The sequence below is a fragment of the Phocoena phocoena genome, chromosome 8 (assembly GCF_963924675.1).
Source record: "Phocoena phocoena chromosome 8, mPhoPho1.1, whole genome shotgun sequence".
In the NCBI taxonomy this organism is placed as follows: Eukaryota; Metazoa; Chordata; class Mammalia; order Artiodactyla; family Phocoenidae; genus Phocoena; species Phocoena phocoena.
In genome coordinates, this window is record NC_089226.1 from 106779496 (window position 1) to 106797722 (window position 18227).

Consider the following 18227-nt stretch of genomic DNA (forward strand, 5'->3'; position numbering starts at 1 on the left):
TGATCTGCCCGTTAGTGGCCCGTTCCTTCCCGCGGCGCTTTACTGTTTCAGACAGAACCGTAGCCGTCCTATAGTACGTGGGACATTTTTAAGAATTAACACTAAAAGGCTATTTATATCTTTTTCAGAATTCCCTCCTACGAGAAGTTGAAAATGCAAAAAAGCAATTAGAAGAAATGCAACATGATAAGGTGCTTCAATCTCTAGGTTGTTTAGAAATCTGTCAAGAGCTGAATTGAGCTGGGTTCATTGTTACTATAATTATTACAGCTGTTGAGCAGAAGTTGAGCTACATTTTCTTTATGGCTAGTCCACTGCTATAACATACATAGCACTCCGGGATTTGTATGTTGAAGGCGTTTGCATTTTAGATGGATTTAGAGTCCAGCAGGTGTGTGTGGTTCAGAATTCTGAGTCCTTTCTGGGTTCATTTGAAAGCTGAAACAAAGCAGGAGCCTTTCATCTGGAACAGTGCCGTCCATCAGAAAGATAATAAGAGCCACATGTGTAATCTAACATTTCCTAGTGGCCACGTTTAAAACGGTAAAAAGAAACAGGTGAAGTCAATTTTATTGTATTCTACCCTATGTAATCAGAATGTTATCTTATCGTATAATTGCTCTAAAAACGAATGAGCTACTTTACGGTCTTCTCTCCACCTGAGTCTTTGAAACCCGCGGTGTGGTTTCTGGTCACAGCGCTTGGCGCCCTGGGGTGGCCCGTCTCAGGCGCTCAGTAGCCACAGGAGGTGCGTGGCAGCTGTGGCCCACAGCACAGAGCAGGAAGGCTGTCCACTGACTCAGCAACTCTGGCAGTCTGCCTTGTCGCTCTGCCCTGTGAGGAAGTGACGCTGGGAGTAGAGATGGCACGTGAGTGGATGTGTGCTTGGCGTAGACAGCTAAAAGCAATGCAGAGGAGCGAGTGCGATGGAGAGTGAATCCTGCGTGTGTGTCCCCCACCCCTGCCCCAAGTACAGCTTGTCTCAGAATTCATTATTGTTAATGGCTTGGCGTTTCTCTTCTGAGAGCTTTTCTACGACCAAGATGTAACTTTTTGTTCACTGCAGTTTATAAAGTTAATACTGGTCTGAGCGTTTATGTTTGCTATGGGACTCTTGGAGAACATTTTCTCAGAATTAAAATGTTTGGATTTTATAGCTGCTAATGTAACCTGTTATGGTTTTGTTCAGCGTTTGAGCACATTTTGATGCAAGTCATTTTATATCCTGAAAGCAACATGTGTTATGTCATTTGCTGTTTTGTAGGATCAGCTCGTACTAACCCTGGAAGCCTTGAGAGCTGAACTGGACCAGACGGGGCTGAGAGGGGCTCCCCTACACCACAGGTAGGACGTTCCCCAGGTCACAGCTCTGCTCAGCACTGCCGTGTGTATACAGGGGCGTGTCATGGCTGTGTGGACGGTGTGACTGGGTGGGTATAGCTCGTGGTCGCGCCTCCAGGAGCCTGTAGCTTAGTGGCAGGCTAGAGGGAAGAGTAGAACGTCATTCCTAAGGTTAGAACTCGGTACCTAGGAGAGTGGCATTCACATTACTGACAAGACTCAAAACCACAGGAGGCGGTTTGGAAGGAGGGTGGTGGCTCGTTAATATTTGGGTGTATTCATTTGAGGGACCTGACAGACTGTGACACTGATGTTTCTTAAGAATCGCAGAAGGTTAGTGACTTGCAGTCATTTTAAAATTTATTGAGACATGACTTGGCGTTGGCTGCCGTGGGAGGAACCACCTGGCTTGTGAATGAGCAAATGACTCAGCATCCTGATTTTTTTCTTACTCGTCATTATAGGGGCAATAATTCTTTTTAAGCTATTTAAATTTTTCTTTGCTTTCTTTGCGGAAAATGATCATCAAGTGAGAGTTAAACTTTAGCAAAAGTTATTGAAGAGCTTAACTGGTGACATTCATTCATCTGTAGGAAAGAGACTCCTGCTTGAATCGTGATTCAGGAGACGGTTCGGAGCCTATACAGATACTGCAGCGTTTGCAAACGCAGGGGACCGTCAGGGTCTAGGGTCCTTGCTGAACCTCCTAGAAAAAAGGAGAAATCAAGGAAGATAGAGGCAGAGCCAGAAGTGTTCCCTGTCTCCAGAACCACCGGGGGGGGGGTAGAATTTCAAGGAGAGTGTGTGTGCTTACGGACGGTGGGGGGTGGGGGGCTGGAGGGAGATCGGGACAGCGGCATCGCCGGACTTGCTGGCTAAGGTCCTCTAGGGTGAGGTCAGAGGTGGAGGCAGAGCCCTGCTCACGGGGTAGATGAGGCGTGTGTGAGGGCGGTGCGGGTACCTGGAGGAGGAGGTGGACACAGCCTGTTACTCTTTTGGGAGTTTGAGTGATGAAGGGGGCGCGGGTGCCAGAAGCGAAGGGCTGGCACGGTTGCGGGCGTTTTCAGTGGAAAAGCCTTGGGCATGGTCACCAGAGCCATGTGTGACAGTGAAAGTCAAGGACGAGGAAGCAGCTCTTGCTCTGATGGCGCAGGGGGGCGGGAGGGGGGCTCCGTGCTCTGATGACGCAGGGATGTGGGGGGGGCTCCGTGCTCTGATGGCGCAGGGGGGCGGGGGTGTGCTCCGTGCTCTGATGGCGTAGGGGGCGGGGGGGGGGGCTCCGTGCTCTGATGGCGCAGTGGGGCGGCAGGAGGGGGCTCTGTGCTCTGATGGCGCAGGGGGGCGGGAGGGGGGCTCTGTGCTCTGATGGCGCAGGGGGGCGGGGGCGGACTCCGTGCTCTGATGGCGCGGGGGGAGCGGGGGGGGGGGAGGCTCTGTGCTCTGATGGCGCTGGGGGGTGGCTGGAGGGAGCTCTGTGCTCTGACGGCGCAGGGGGGCGGCGGGGGGAGAGGCTCTGTGCTCTGATGGTGCAGGGGGGCGGGAGGGGGGCTCTGTGCTCTGATGGCGCAGGGGGGCTCTCTGTGCTCTGATGGCGCAGGGGGGCAGGAGGGGGGCTCTGTGCTCTGATGGCGCAGGGGGGCTCTCTGTGCTCTGATGGCGCAGGGGGGTGGAGTGGGGGGGCTCTGCTCTGATGGCGCAGGGGGGTGGAGTGGGGGGGCTCTGCTCTGATGGCGCAGGGGGGTGGAGTGGGGGGCTCTGCTCTGATGGCGCAGGGGGGCGGGAGGGGGGCTCTGTGCTCTGATGGCGCAGAGGGCAGGGGGGGCTCTGTGCTCTGATGGCTCAGGGGGGTGGAGTGGGGGGGCTCTGTGCTCTGATGGCTCAGGGGGGTGGAGTGGGGGGGCTCTGCTCTGATGGCGCAGGGGGGCGGAGGGGGGGTGCTCTGTGCTCTGATGGCGCGGGGGGGGCGGAGGGGGGCCTCCGTGTTCTGATGGCGCTGTGGGGGCTGTAGACGAAATCTGCTCTGAAGACAGTGGGCTGGAGGGGCTGGGTACTGCGGGAGGGGACGTTTCAAGGAGGCAGTTCTAGAGGTGTAATGTCAAGTGGCTTAGTAGAGGGGTGGTTGGGAGCTGTAGAAATGGGAAAAGACGGATCACAGCAGGTGGGGAGGGGGGCCTCGGGTGCGGAGGGAGGACTGAAAAGATGGCTCGTAGGCAGGGCAGGCTCGGCTTGTTTGGCAGGACTTCACAGTGAAATCGGTCACCTTGTCTCTGAGATCTTCTGGGAGGAAAGCCAGCCACGGTTGACAAGTGGGGGAGAAAGATGGTGGCTGGGCTCCGTAAGGAGACTGGGAAATGACTGCTGTGGGGCGACAGAACCCGGGGGCGTTTGTGGACTTCAGAGGATCCGCCAGCCACCAAAAGCACGTGCGGGATTTTGTGTCATAGCTTTCACCCGATTTTGAAGTGTGCTGTGGCCCCCAAGCAGTTGGGTAGAAGTCATGCTGAGAAAGAAGGAGCAGTTTCCTTAGGAATGAGGCCAGAGGTGAAGGGAGAGACCGTTGCGGTTCAAGGGAGATTCCAGACTTTGATCTCCTGCAAACAAGGGATAAATCCTATGCAACACTTGAAAACGTTTTTTTTTTTTTACATCTTTATTGGAGTATAATTGCTTTACAATGGTGTGTTAGTTTCTGCTTTATAACAAAGTGAATCAGTTATACATATACATATGTTCCCATATCTCTTCCCTCTTGCGTCTCCCTCCCTCCCTGCCTATCCCACCCCTCTAAGTGGACACAAAGCACCGAGCTGATCTCCCTGTGCTATGCGGCTGCTTCCCACTAGCTATCTGTTTTACATTTGGTAGTGTATATATGTCCGTGCCGCTCTCTCACTTCGTACCAGTTTACCCTTCCCCCTCCCCACATCCTCAAGTCCGTTCTCCAGTAGGTCTGTGTCTTTATTCCTGTCTTACCCCTAGGTTCTTCATGACATTTTTTTCCCTTAAATTCCATATATATGTGTTAGCATACGGTATTTGTCTTTCTCTTTCTGACTGACTTCACTCTGTATGACAGACTCTAGGTCTATCCACCTCACTACAAATAATGCAATTTCATTTCTCTTTATGGCTGAGTAATATTCCATTGTATATATGTGCCACATCTTCTTTATCCATTCATCCGATGATGGACACTTAGGTTATTTCCATCTCCTAGCTATTGTAAATAGAGCTGCAGTGAACATTTTGGTACATGACTCTTTTTGAATTATGGTTTTCTCAGGGTATATGCCCAGTAGTGGGATTGCTGGGTCATATGGTAGTTCTATTTGTAGTTTTTTAAGGAACCTCCATACTGTTCTCCATAGTGGCTGTACCAATTCACATTCCCACCAGCAGTGCAAGAGTGTTCCCTTTTCTCCACACCCTCTCCAGCATTTATTGTTTCTAGATTTTTTGATGATGGCCATTCTGACTGGTGTGAGATGATATCTCACTGTAGTTTTGACTTGCATTTCTCTAATGATTAATGATGTTGAGCATTCTTTCATGTGTTTGTTGGGAAGACATTTCTTTTAAAAACGTCAAGCAGAGTGTGAACCAGAGGAGGCTGAGCTAGCACGTGGTCCTGGCCCGCTCTGCAGAGGGTGTGAGGAGTGCTTTACTCTCCTCAGGGGAGTGGGGTCTCTTTCCCGGATTTCAGGACTCCTGCAAATGAAGGTGCCACCCTTCTTCCCAGAGACAAGGGCCGAGCAGCTCCCGGGCTGGGCCCACAGTGCAGGTGGGCCCATGGTCAAGGCTGGGCCGCACCTCCGCTGACCGGGGTGTCTCCTGACACCCACGCCCAGTTTCTGTCGTCATGCTCAGGGCCCCAACCACCTGTTCTGGGACTTCTTCAGCCTAGAGCCTTGATCGTTAATCTAATTACACCCAGGACTCTGCTTTTGATTCGGAAACACCAGTCCATCTAAGCTCTAAGCCGTGGTTCAGAGGGGTTTCTGCTGCTGGTTTGTCTGAGGCGCTGTGAGCGCTGTAGACGGTGTTCCAGGTAGAGGAATGTTTGTGATTGATGGCCTTCACACTGGGAATCTTGGCCCAAACAGGAAAGGAGAGAACAGCTGAAGGCCAGAGGGGAGGTGTGGATGTCAAGGAAAAAGCAGAGCAGGTGCCGGGCCCAGCGCCCTGACCGGAGGGCGGGTTCCCAGGTGGCCCACAGACCCCTGGACACCGCAGACAGCTGGATGCCGTCCCTGTCACTTGCATGTCCTCGTGTCTGTGCTGGCTTTCCCGGATGTGGTGGGGCAGGCGGCGGGTTGCTGTTGGAGCGGGCGAGCGGTGCCCTCCTGGGCGACCTTCTCCTGTGACATCACTCAGTTTCCAAGTTGACAGGTTCCGGCTTGGCCAACAAAGTGAGGTCACTTTTCTCCTAATAATGACCTTTTTCTTCCCCCGTGTTTCAGCCGACCCCACTTGGGCAGCGTCCCAGATTTCAGGTTCCCCGTGGCAGACGGGCCCTCGGACTCCTTCAGCAGCAGCGCGGTGTTGCGACGCCCGCAGAAAGGCCGGCTGGCAGCGCTGCGCGACGAGCCTTCCAAGGCAAGGCCCCCCGCCCCGCCCCGCCCCGCCCCCTGTCCCGCCCCCTGTCCCGCCCCCTGTCCCGCCCCGCCCCCGTCCCGGGCCAGCGCTCTGTGAGATACTGGCCTCCTCGCCCTGCGGTTCGGAGACTGTCTTGAAACAGCGCTTGATGGGTCGCTTCCTCTCTTCCCCTGCCCCCATTTTCCTTTTTCCGACTAAGAGTTTACTTTTAAGGCAAGCTTTGTTTTTAGAACGAGTTTTGGTAACGTGACCTACTGTGAGGCGCGGCGCGGCGCTGACGAGCACAGGTTTGAGGTCGTCCTTAAGAGTGAACGATGCGCACGTCCGTCGTCTTGTAGCGAGGGGAGGCTCAACGGCCTTCACGTTTCTGTGCGTTTCGCGGCATATAGTTTTTATATATGTCTCTGTATTTTGAGCTCCCACATTCAGTGAGCAGCTGGTTTGGGCCAGGCATCCTCAGACCTAGGGCTCCAGCAGAGAATTAAAAACGGACAAAATACCGGCACACACGCACACCCCAGCACGCACTCCCTAGTGAGAAGAGAGAGGCAGCGGTGAATGGAAAGTAAAATAAAACATGCCGTGTGTATTCCTTATCTACTGCTGCATCGCCAGTCACTGCAAAGCTCAGTGGCTTCACAGTGAACATTTAATAGTCCACAGCTCGTGTGCACGTGGGAGCATCTCAGTGGGCTGGGCCCTGCTCAGGGCCTCCTGAGGTCGCTGCCACCGGAAGGCCCCCCCGGGGCTGGGTGGCACGCTTTCAGACTCCCTCACCTGGCTGTTGGCGAGAGGGCCCCGGTCCTTGCCGTGTGGACCCCTTCCAGAACTCCCTCCGAGAGAGAGCGGGGGAGAGCCCTTTCATGCCGCAGTCTCGGAAGCTGCACACCTTTGCTTCCACTGCGTTCTGCTCATCAGAGTGAGCTGCGAAGTCCCGCCCTCACTCACGGGGGTCAGGGAGGAGCTGCCCTCTGCCTCTTGAAGCGAGGGGGACTAAAGAATTCATGGACGTATTTTTCAGTCACCACAGCCTGTCAGATGGTAATAAGCAGGGAAAGGAGACCAAGGGTACCCGAGTTGCCAAACAAGGAGGGGAATAATAAGTTTTAAACAGCGTGGCCAGCGAGGGTCTCCAGGAGGGTGGCGTTCGAGCAAAGACCTGAGGAAGGGAGGGGGAGTAGCCATTCGGAGGTAACGGTCGTGCCAGCCAGACGGGCCAGTGCACTGGACGTAGGCTACGGGGGCGGGGGCGGTCGGGGAGCAGCTCAAGGCTGGGGTCTGTTTCCTGCTGTGAGGGAGATAGCCGGGTCGGGGGAGGCTGGGATCTGGGCCTCAATCCCGTTCAGGTGGACAGGTCGGCAGCTGGGTGTTCCAGCTTGGACCCGGGAGAGCTCTCAACTCGAGGTAGACTTGGGGTCATGGGCATACAGGTGGTATTTAAAGGCATGAGCCAGATAGGGTCACCCAGTCGGTGCCTGTAGAGAGAGAGATGAGGTCCACGGATAGAGCCGTGGGGCACCCCGGATTCAGAGGCCGGGAGGCTGAGAAAGGGCGGCAGGGGGTGAGGAGTAGCCCGGGGTGGGGGGGGGCTGCCGAGTCAGAGGCTCCAGCGCTCTGCTGGGCAGTGTGGGGGAGGGGACCTAGGCGTGCGGGCTCCACGGAGCCCCCGGAGCCACACCTGCTTGCAGAGAGTGGGAGACAGACTGAGGAGGGAAGGGGAGGCATAGAGGCTGCCCTTGGGCGCTTTCAGGGAAACGCAGTGGTTGCTGGAAGGAGCCCTGGAGGGGGAGTTCTGTGGTTCCTGCTGTGTGCTTTTAAGGAGAGAGGAGGGAGTGGACATCCTGAGGCTGTTGGGAATGAGCCCCTAGGACGTGGATTAGCCACAGGGAAGGAGGAGTGACGGCAGGTGATCCTGGACCAGCTGAAGGGGGTGGCCCGGCCCTGGGGAGGGTCGGAAGACGGATTGCGTGGGCACAGGCCCCAGGGGCAGGGGGCTGGGCAGCCTGCGTCTAGAGGCTGCCCCGCGGTTACTCTGAGGTCGTGTCTGGGAAACGGAAGGCAGGCCCCTGGGCTGGGAAACGGAAGGCAGGCCCCTGGGCTGAGCGTGGAGGTGGGGATGGGGGGCGGGAGGAGGTTTGGGGAGGGAAGGGTTGTGGGACGGCCCCAGAGGAGAGGCAGCGCAGGGCCCCAGCGAGCACGCTGCTTCTGTGCGTGTTCTGATGACAGCGCAGAGGGCGTCTGCGGCTCAGCACGGAGGTGCCCTTGCAACGCAGTTCCCTAGAAAAGCCCGCTGCTCTGCGGCTCCCTCGCCCCGAGGGCTGTCGGGGGCAGGCTCTCCCATCTCCCTTCTGCTGCTGCTCTTGTCCGCTCGTGTTGGGACCAGCCTCAGGAGACGAGACTAAGGGACCTCTGAGAGCCCGGTTACGTGGTGGCCCTGGTAAAAGCTATGGCAGCCGAGGTGAACCCGGCGGCTTTGGGTCTGAGGGATTTTTTTTTACTTCCCTTCAGCCTGGCTGATGGTGGCACGGAATTAATTTTCGGTTTTTGTTTCTGACGCGGTTGCCTCAGCCTTGCGAATAGCGTCGTAGAATTGCCTCCCGTCCAGGCTAGGAAGTGAACGTTACCAGGCTGTCTGAGAAATAGATCCTCCTCCTGCCCGTTTCTTAAGTACTGCTCACTTACAGATGTCAGTGGCTTCTAAGCGTGACCCATTTTTCCAAGGTCTTCTGCGTCTCTGTGTAAAGTTGTTTCAAGTTGCTGGTAGCCTGAAGTTGCCCTGACTGTCGCTGCTGAACCGCGGCCTTTCGTGCGCAGGTGCAGACCCTGGACGAGCAGGACTGGGAGCGCGCGCGGCAGGCCAGCGTGCTGGCTCACGTGGCGCAGGCGTTCGAGAGCGGCGCGGACGTGCCTGACGGCGCCGGCGACGGGGACACGCTCTTCAGCTCGGCCACTCTGCTGTCGCCCAGCGGGCAGGCCGATGCCCAGACCCTGGCCATGATGCTTCAGGAGCAGCTGGACGCCATCAACAAAGAGATCCGGTGCGTGTGCCCGTGCCTGGCTCCCCGGAAACACGGTGTCTCCAAGGGGTGGTCGCTACTTAGAAAAGCCTAAGTGTTCCATAAATAAGAAAACGTACGTCGGTTCTGTTTTAAGAATTTTAAGTCCTGAGATCGCCCTTGCTTATAAAGCTCAGTTAAGCAGGGCGTTGTCTCCACAGCTGTGGGGTCAGCACACTGTGTGAGATGTCGTGGAAGGGGGAGAGGCGTGAGGCGTTCAGCCCCTGCCCCCGGAAGCTGCCGACACACCTGGAGAGAGATGGCGGGGTGCAGAGAGCCGAGGCCATGTCCGTCCGGGGTGCAGGGCGGAGACATGGCGCCAGGGAGTCGGGGTGGAGTCGGCTCCCCGGATTCCTTTCCCGGGGCGGGGCTGGTGGGCGTGCCGCAGAAAGTGAGGGTACACCCTTCATCGGCCTCTGCCAGCCGGCTGTGTCCCCCCCAGCTCTGAGCCCCAAGGTGATGCCCCCCTGCAGCCCGTGCCTCCTCCAGCACGGAGGGGTCGCCCTCTTGTGGGTCCCTTGGAGCCTCGCGTATTCTGTGGTGTGTCCCAAAGCCACCGGGAACAGAAAAGCTGGGGTTTTCGGGTTGGCAGGCTCCCACTGGGACTTGTGATTTGCTTTTAAATTAACATAATGTGAAAATTGGTTCTTGTAAGACAGTGGCCAAAGGATGTGTGTTTGAGTATTTTTTAGTCTCATCAGTATATTTAAGATGTTTTCTTTAGAAACTGTCGTCGCAATTATAATAGTTACTTTGCAAAACGGAATAGAATCCAGAGGACTGCCTTGTAGTGGTCAGGAGGCCTTAGGTCTGGGGGCAGCAGTGTGACCGGGTACCCTGAGGCCTGCCCGGTGTCAGATCTGCCATGGCCACACCTCCTGTCCCAAGTCCACATGCAGAGCAGCCCCAGGCCGGTGACCCTGTGGCGGACCCGGTCAGAGTTGCTGCTCAGATTGCTCTTGTCACGTTAACACAGGCAGAGGTGCCCGTTCCCACCTGCAGAGAACGGGGGCCAGAGAGGAAAGGCCGCAGAATAAACGGCAAAAGTAGGTCGTGCTGCCTGCACGTTTGACTTCATAGACTGACTTCTTCGTGTGCCATGTTTGAACCCAGACGAGCTCTGAAAGACTGTCTCTCCCCATCCCTGCGGGAACTGTGAAACGATAATATACTTTTATTTTTGTAGCCGGGTAAAAGTGATTTTTTCCTTATGCAACAGGTTGACCTGATGTAACTGGTAAATTCTGCCCATCGACTTTTTATCAAAAATGAGAAAATACTTTCAGGATATATAAGTAGAACTTAAATTGGAAAGGTTACGACAAGGATCCGGTATTTTAATATCAAAATAATTGTATTTGCATAGTCAGGTATTTAGACTGCTGTTTAACTATCCAGTACACATTCGGGGAGAGGAACATTACCTTGAATTCCAGAGTAATGCAGCTGTGGGTGACATGAATCCAGAAACTCACATGAGAGACTTCCCTGGCGGTACAGCGGTTAAGACTCTGCCCTTCTACTGTAGGGGGCATGGGTTCAATCCCTGGTCGGGGAACAACAACAAAAAAAACCCCAAAAAACAAACAAAAAAAGAAACTCACATGAGGCTGGTAGAGAACTTTATGAAATAATACTTTTGTTCAAATTCAACCTTAAAAAAAAATCAACTCAGCATTTTCATCTGGTCTAGAGACTTGTGTTTAGAAACTCCAGATTGCTTTGTGAATTGCTTTTTTGATTATATCAGAGTTCCCTATTTCCAGTTGAAAAAATTGATAGACGGGTATGCTGCTTTGCTGTAACAACAGGGAAGGTAAACGTTGTAAATTTTAAATACCTCATGCAGTGAGAGTTGCCCCCCAGCCCCCGTCAGAATTTTAGTGTAAATAAGGAAAATCAAACGTGAATGATCGGAAGCAGCTTTGTAAGATTCAGTGGTAAGTCGTTAACGGTAACACAGAATACAGACCCAGATTTGTTATCCAGGCATGTCCCTGTGTTTTCTGACAAAGGCGGGTGACGGTTTTATTCTGCCTCAGGCTGATACAAGAAGAAAAGGAGAGCACGGAGCAGCGGGCGGAGGAGATTGAGAGCAGGGTGGGCAGTGGGAGCTTGGACAGCCTTGGTCGTTTTCGATCAGTGAGCTCCATCCCCCCGTACCCTGCTTCCTCTCGGGCCAGCTCTTCCCCTCCCAGCAGCGGGCGGCCCACGCCTCGAAGGGCCCCGCACAGCCCGGCAAGGGAAGTGGACAGACTAGGCGTCATGACTCTGGTAAGTGTCTGCCTTCTCCCTGCTGCACCCTCCCCCGCAGCACACCTGGTTTGCTTGCTTGCTTTCTTGGTTAACCTAGAAGAAAATCAGGTGCGTTTGCTATGTTCAGAGGTTCAAGATTTTTAAAGCTAGTATTTAACCAGTCCCCCAGTTAATGACAAATTAATTTTAATGTTTGGACCACCAGCTTAGCATGTCATCATGAACTCATCCACAGTTCTCCTTTGTGTAACATTGGGCATGGCCTCTGCAAGGCGCAGCAGCTACAGGAAAGGTTTTGTTTTTCAGGAATAGACAGCTTAGCAAGAGTAAACATAGGCAGCCCTAATGGCATCTCGAACACTGTACAGAGAGTCGATGCTGTCTTCCTTTACACTAGGGATGTCTCACTGGAGGGGGCAGGGCATGCGGTCAAAACAAAACCAAAAAAGCTAAAGTGGTCCTCTTGCTGAGGCGGCTGGCCGCGCACTCACGCCGGCTCTGCATGTGAAACCAGGTTAAAAGCCGGTGCCCCTGGGCTTCCCTGGTGGCGCAGTGGTTGAGAGTCCGCCTGCCGATGCAGGGGACACGGGTTCGGGCCCCGGTCCGGGAAGATTCCACGTGCCGCGGAGCGGCTGGGCCCGTGAGCCATGGCCGCTGAGCCTGCGCGTCCGGAGCCTGTGCTCCGCAACGGGAGAGGCCACAACAGTGAGAGGCCCGCGTACCGCAAAAAAAAAAAAAAAAAAAAAAAAAAAAAGCTGGTGCCCCGCGGCTCCCAGGGAAGCAAACGGGCGTCCCCGCTCTTCTTCATCTGGAAATGCGATGACCGCGTGGTGACAGCGTGCAGCTCTGGAGCACACGTTATGGCTTTCTGTGTATTTAGGTCTTCTGAGTGCATTGCTGTTCACCACGTGAAATCGTATTTACAGTATTCTGCTTTTTAACTGCACTTGTATTATAACTTTTTTCTGTTACCACCCATTTTCATGTTAGCTGCATTGTTAGCCAGCATGTAATTAAATCAACTGTGACTCATTTCAGTGACACGTGAAGTGGTAACTAGTCCATGTTGTGGTATTTGGGCATAGACTGCTTTTGTAATTTACATCATTCGCTAATTAGCTGACAATTAAAACTCTTTGACGATTTCATTTGTGGTTTCATGCTTAGTATCTTTCAGAGAATTTGTAAAAACAGTTCTGTGTATTTTTTTCCTTGTTGTTATATGGTTCTCTGTACTGGCTGATGGTGTGTCTGCTTCTGTCATCGGTGTTGATTCCCTGTATCATCCTTTGTTTTATCAGTTAATCCAGACCCCAGCCTCCCCACCGCCGGGTCTGTAGTTTACCATCCAGCTCTGCTCCCCGTCCACCCCACTCGGTTATGAGTCCCTTCCACAGCAGTGCTGTGCTCCACAGCGTGTGTCTATGCTTGGTCGTGGCTCACTTGTGGGGTCTCTGCGTTATCTTCGTTTCTCATTAAACAGTGTTTTTCCCCCATAGCGGTAAGTTTTATTTAATGTATCACTGCAATAATAGGTATGGCTACAGGCATGATGTAGACGGACCAGAGTGTTTTTGCTCACACTGTATAGCATACGTGTAATTCATAAGTGAGATGCTGCTTATATAAAGAAATGACCCACTAAGTGTAGAATTAATGGACTCTGACACAACGTACTTTCTGGTTTCGGTGCTTGTATTACTTAAGATGGTAAATCTCATCAGCTTATTAAACATGCACAGTTAATGTCTTTACTAGACTAGTTTTAATTAAATTATCTTCTATGAATCATAAAATGTAAAGACTCTATCTGCTATTATGCTAGCTTTTATTCTTACATATTTTCACAGGGTACCTGCTTTAATCAATAAATTTATTTTGAGAAGTTTTAAATCAAATTCTAGGTAAGGATTTTACGTTAATGTCCAATAGGTGGTTAGATTTGTTCAGTGTTAAAATAGGTATTGCAATTACTTCCTCATCAGTTAGATTGCTATTTTAAAGTATAACATGTTTCTTATTAAGAAAAACTAAGTTATAGAGAAGTTTGGCTTAGAATAGACAACTGTTAGGGCCCTTTGTTATACAGAATGCCATATTATAAGAAATGGAGTATGTTGTAATAGAATTGTATCTTCCTGAGGAAAATGTATACTGTCTCACGAGGAAATCTTGAATAGCTTATTATATTTAACTTTTGTGGTCAAAAAAATGTTCTGTTTCCAGTTACATTTTCTCTAAATCTTATCTCACTTCCATGTGTTCTGTCATTTTCTTTTTAATACATTTGCCTGTACTGATCCTTGAATTTTTTACTTCAAAGTGTGCAATAAATCTGGTTTCTCTTCGTTTCTTTGCATGCATCTGTCAGCCTAGCGATTTAAGGAAGCATCGTAGAAAGGTAAAATGTCTAGTAATTCGGCATGCCTTTGTTTCTTTGTGAAGTATTGAAGAGTCCCTGTCGTTTTACGTGAATGAACACTGTGTGGTTGAGTCCTGGTGAATAACTGACGTTTCAATGGAAGTGTTGAAACCCACCCTCCACTTGACATAGGCTGATGGTTCCGCTGGAACTAGGTCGTTCACGGGGACAAATGTAAGAGTTTGCCTTTCTCCCACTGGTTTGCCTTCTAGGTGTTGCACGGTTATTTACAATAGACATAGTGGGTTTGGGTTTTATTTTTTGTTATTTTAAAATTTTATTGATTTGTTTATTTACTTATTTATTTTTGGCTGCGCTGCGAGGCTTGCGGGATCTTAGTTCCCCAACCAGGGATCGAACTCGGGCCCCAGGCAGTGAGAGCGCTGAGTCCTTAACCACCCTACCGCCAGGGAATTCCCCATAGTGTTTTTTAAAGAGAAATGATGGGGGGCTTCCCTGGTGGCGCAGTGGTTGAGAGTCCGCCTGCCGACGCAGGGGACGCGGGTCCGTGCCCCGGTCCGGGAAGATCCCACGTGCCACAGAGCGGCTGGGCCCGTGAGCCAGGGCCGCTGAGCCTGCGCGTCCGGAGCCTGTGCTCCGCAACGGGAGAGGCCACAATGGTGAGAGGCCTGCGTACCGCAAGAAAAGAAAAACAAGAAATGATGGAAGCGGAGCCATAGATGCTAGATTTGGGGGAAAGCAATTTTAATAGTCACAGGTAGTAGCGTTCGGTAGGCTGTTACTTTGTGCCAGGCGTCGTGCTGAATGCTTTACGAGTCTGTTCCCTAATCCCACAAACACCCACGTGAGGTCCAGGTGCTGTTGTTATCCCCATTCAACAGACGTGGACGCCGAGGCTTAGAGAGGCCAGGCGCTGTGTCCAGGCTCGCACAGTCAGTCAGCAGCCCACTGTGGATTTGTCTGATTTCAGAACCTGGACCCTCAGCCCTGGCGCCGTCTGGCCCGCTTTTCCACCAGGAGCTCTTGTCTCCTTCACAGCATTCCTGACGGAGGGCGCTCGGGGCTCCTTCCTCTCAGATAACCCTGGACTGAGCCCCTGTTCTTGGAGGGAATACGGTGCGCTGAGGGCCAGATCTGTTGACCACGATGTCTCCCTCCCTCTCAGGCTCACAACCCCCTGAGCGTGCACTCACCGCGCAGCCGTGCTGCGGCCCAGCCGCCCAGCGCGCCAGCGCCCCTCTGCCAGGCCACAGCAGTGCGGCAGTTTAAAGTCCCGGCTCTGTCACCGATTGGTTGTGACCTGGGTGAGCCGCTCGCCCGCTCTGGGCCCGGCTTTGCCCTGCTGTTAAGTGAGGACAGCGGTAGACCCGTGGCCCTCGGGGTGGCCACGCTGTGCCATCCCTGCACAGTCCACAGGTCGGCAGTGAGACACAGTTCTGCTGCATACGTTCGTAGTCTTCTCGGTGGCAAGACTTTCTCAATAAAGGTAGTGGCCTGTTGATTACGTCCCGGCCGGGGGGCCTGGTCTGTTGCATGTGGTAGCTTGAGCTCGCTGGCTGGCTGCTGAGAGGGCCTTGTTCTAGGTTTGGCGTGTGCGCGCCAAGGACCAGGCACCGGCGGACCTGCCGCCTCCTCCACGCCGCACGTGGATGCCGAGACGCCTGCCCAGCTTGCGGGCCGCTGCCCGTCCTAGTCACGTGGGCACAGTGGGGCGGGCTCTCATCCCGGGGGAGGTGCCAGGCAGGGTGGGCCCGGAGGACTTCCTTAGGAAGAGGCCCTTGGGAAGGGGCTTGTCGTGTTTACTGGGCTTCAAAGCAGCTGTTTGTCTCCACGGAGTCCATACATAGTCAACTCAGACCTGTGTCACTTCCCTGACCCGTTTGATTTTTATAAAGGATTGTTTTAACTTGAACTTGAGATCGATCCCTGTTAAGTTTCACATTGATGATTTCTAGCCTTTCGCTATCTGATGATTGTAATTAGAAATCAGGAGAGGACACAGTTTATCCAGCTGTCGCTTAAATGAGTTCAGCTATGTTTTGCCCCGGGTCACTTTGTTGTCACCAAGCCACTGTGGGGCTGCAGTGGATCACTATTATTCTTTACAGAATCCATTAAAAAGGCACAGGTCGGTTGCTCAAGTCCCATTGTTTCTACAGATGCTTGCCGTGCATGTTTCGTAAAATCTAACCTGGCTTAACCACAAAACCCAAATTTATAAGGGAGATCTGCCTGGACCCTGAAGGGGTTAATCTGTTCCCCATACCGTAACCACCACCCTGCTTCCCATACTCACATCCCATTATAAGCCAGAAAGCTGGGAGTCTGGAGGAGATCGTCTTTTGATGAAGACCTAGAACAGGCTATTTCTTTTTTCCTCTCAAACAGAAAGGTCTGGACAGGTTTGCCTGAGAGGTTTCTTCCCCGTGCTGGTGTTTCTGTTGAATGGCATCAGGAGATAAACACAGTCGTCCTCTTCATCGGGGTCCTCTTCATCGCGGTGGTTAATGCCATGCGTGGTTTATGGTGGCGGCTTCAGGCGGGGCTCAGCTCTCTGCTGCCCCTGCGGGGCTGTCCGGGTGGCCTGGGTTCTAGGGACGGCAGGCCACGGGGAGGCCGCTGTCCAGGTCTCCGCGCTCAGGCGGGTGCAGGCCGGCGGGAGTCGGCTCTGCTCTGGGCTCCCTCTGCTGACAGCCGTGCTTCTCACGAACAAGACAGCCCTTTCAGATGGCATTAGGCTAGATCAAGCCTTTTTGTACTGGCAGAAAGCATAGCTAATAGGTTTTCAAATACGTTTCTGGTTATAATGTAGAGCCTCCGTGATTTCCTTTATCCGTCACAGTCTGTTGTCACCGAATTTTACACTTATCTCAATCCCTCAGCTGCCAGCTTCCCGAGAAGAGGTACGAGACGACAAGACGACCATCAAATGTGAAACCTCACCCCCCTCCTCCCCACGATCCCTTCGGCTGGACCGGCTGCACGCAGGGGCACTGCACACAGCCAGCCACGAGGACGTCAGGGACGCACGCAAGTAAGGGCCCTGCTCTCCTCCTTCCACTTTCAGGAAATCTGTTCGTCTTCTCTTGAAAAACAAGTCAGAATGATGATTTTAAAGAAATACCACTCAGTTCAGCGTGTTTGTCGAAGTGATAGACTTAGGGTGCCGACCCCTGCTCTGGGCGCTGTAGTGAAATCCGGCAGGAGGTGCCTTCTGTTTGGACAGAGTCAGCTTGGCAAGAAAAGAGTTAAGAGATATCAGCAATTTTAGGAACACCTCCTTTCTTCAGATTCTACAGATTAACTCCTTTGGGAACTTTCTTCCTATTCTGGCTGGAGCCTCCGCCCGGCGCGGGCTGTGTTTCTGAGCATTACTCCTCTGTAGGACGCTCCGTGGCTCTCGGATGCGTTCTTGTCCTTTCCGAGCTGTGAGGTGTCCCGCCCCATCCTTCCATGCTCCCCGAGTGCCTCCTCTCACGAGACTGTCAGTTGCAGTTCTGTGGCGCTGGCCTCGTTCAGACCACCGCCTGCTGAGCTCCTGTCCGGGGCCAGGCAGCACTCGATGCAGGGCACGTGTGGTCATCTCTCCGGCGCCCCTGCACGGTGACCATCGCTCTCCTGCCCCGGCCCCGGGGGCGTCTGCACCTGCCGGGCCATTACCTTGAGGGGCTCGGAGCGCCCTCTGCACTGGGTGGTCTAGAGTCGGGCCCCTCCCTCTTCGGAGGAGAGCTCACGTCAGAGAGTCCCAGCTCTCGGGAGCAGCCGTCCGTGGTGGGGAGCCTGCACCTCTTGTGCGCACCGCGGTCCGCGAGGAGCCCCGTCTGCCGCGTGGTGTGGGGAGCGAGCGTTGTAGGGGGTGTGGTTGTGCGAGGCCACCCGTTAAAGGTCACTGTCTGTCCCCAAAGCTCGACAGGCTCGCAGGACGGCCCCGCGAGCAACCCCAGCAGTAGCAGCAGCAGCCAGGACTCGCTGCACAAAGCCCCCAAGAAGAAGGGCATCAAGTCCTCTATCGGCCGCTTGTTCGGCAAGAAAGAGAAGGGCCGGCCTGGGGCCCTGGGCAAGGAGTCGCTGGGACAAGGTAGGCGGTTTCCAGCCGACCCTTCAGTGTTCGGAGTGGGCAGGGGGCTGCACGCGCACCTCTGTGCGCCCCTCCGCCGCCCCGTCGCCACTGCGGGCGTCCCCTCACACGAGCTGGGTGTTCTCCCGGGTCTGTTTCCCCCCAGTGGGTCCACACACGGCCCAGAGAGCACGGGTAATGTCCGCCTGCCTTGAGCGGCTCAGCGTCTCCCAGGCGTCAGCCTTCCTTCCTGCCTCTTGAGCGTTTTCGTGTGCGTGTGTGCGCATGGGCCGTCTGGTCAGAAAGTTCACCTTTAGAATTTTCCTCGCTCTCCCTACAAAAACTCCTCCACCTGTTTACAGAAACATCTAACTCGGCCGTGTTGATTTTCTCTCAATATTTCGACCACTCTGCTTCCTCGTAGCTGTTATTTCAGAGACAGAAAACTCATCTCAAGATGCCTTGGGACTCAGCAAATTGGGAGGACAGGCTGAAAAAAATCGTAAACTTCAAAAAAAGTAAGGTTTTTGTTTTTTGT

At 53.5% G+C, this 18227-nt stretch overlaps 1 protein-coding gene across 1 annotated transcript in view; it reads left to right on the plus strand.

The window, feature by feature from the left end:
• PPFIA1 (PTPRF interacting protein alpha 1) overlaps positions 1 to 18227 on the plus strand; it is an 86952-nt gene that overhangs the window by 47687 nt on the left and 21038 nt on the right. Inside the window, exons 13-21 of the mRNA XM_065881836.1 lie at positions 129 to 191; positions 1265 to 1344; positions 5802 to 5937; positions 8752 to 8975; positions 11036 to 11267; positions 13621 to 13650; positions 16515 to 16666; positions 17538 to 17710; positions 18114 to 18207. Coding sequence (XP_065737908.1) covers positions 129 to 191; positions 1265 to 1344; positions 5802 to 5937; positions 8752 to 8975; positions 11036 to 11267; positions 13621 to 13650; positions 16515 to 16666; positions 17538 to 17710; positions 18114 to 18207 — 1184 coding nt within the window. The remainder of the gene's footprint in view (positions 1 to 128; positions 192 to 1264; positions 1345 to 5801; positions 5938 to 8751; positions 8976 to 11035; positions 11268 to 13620; positions 13651 to 16514; positions 16667 to 17537; positions 17711 to 18113; positions 18208 to 18227) is intronic.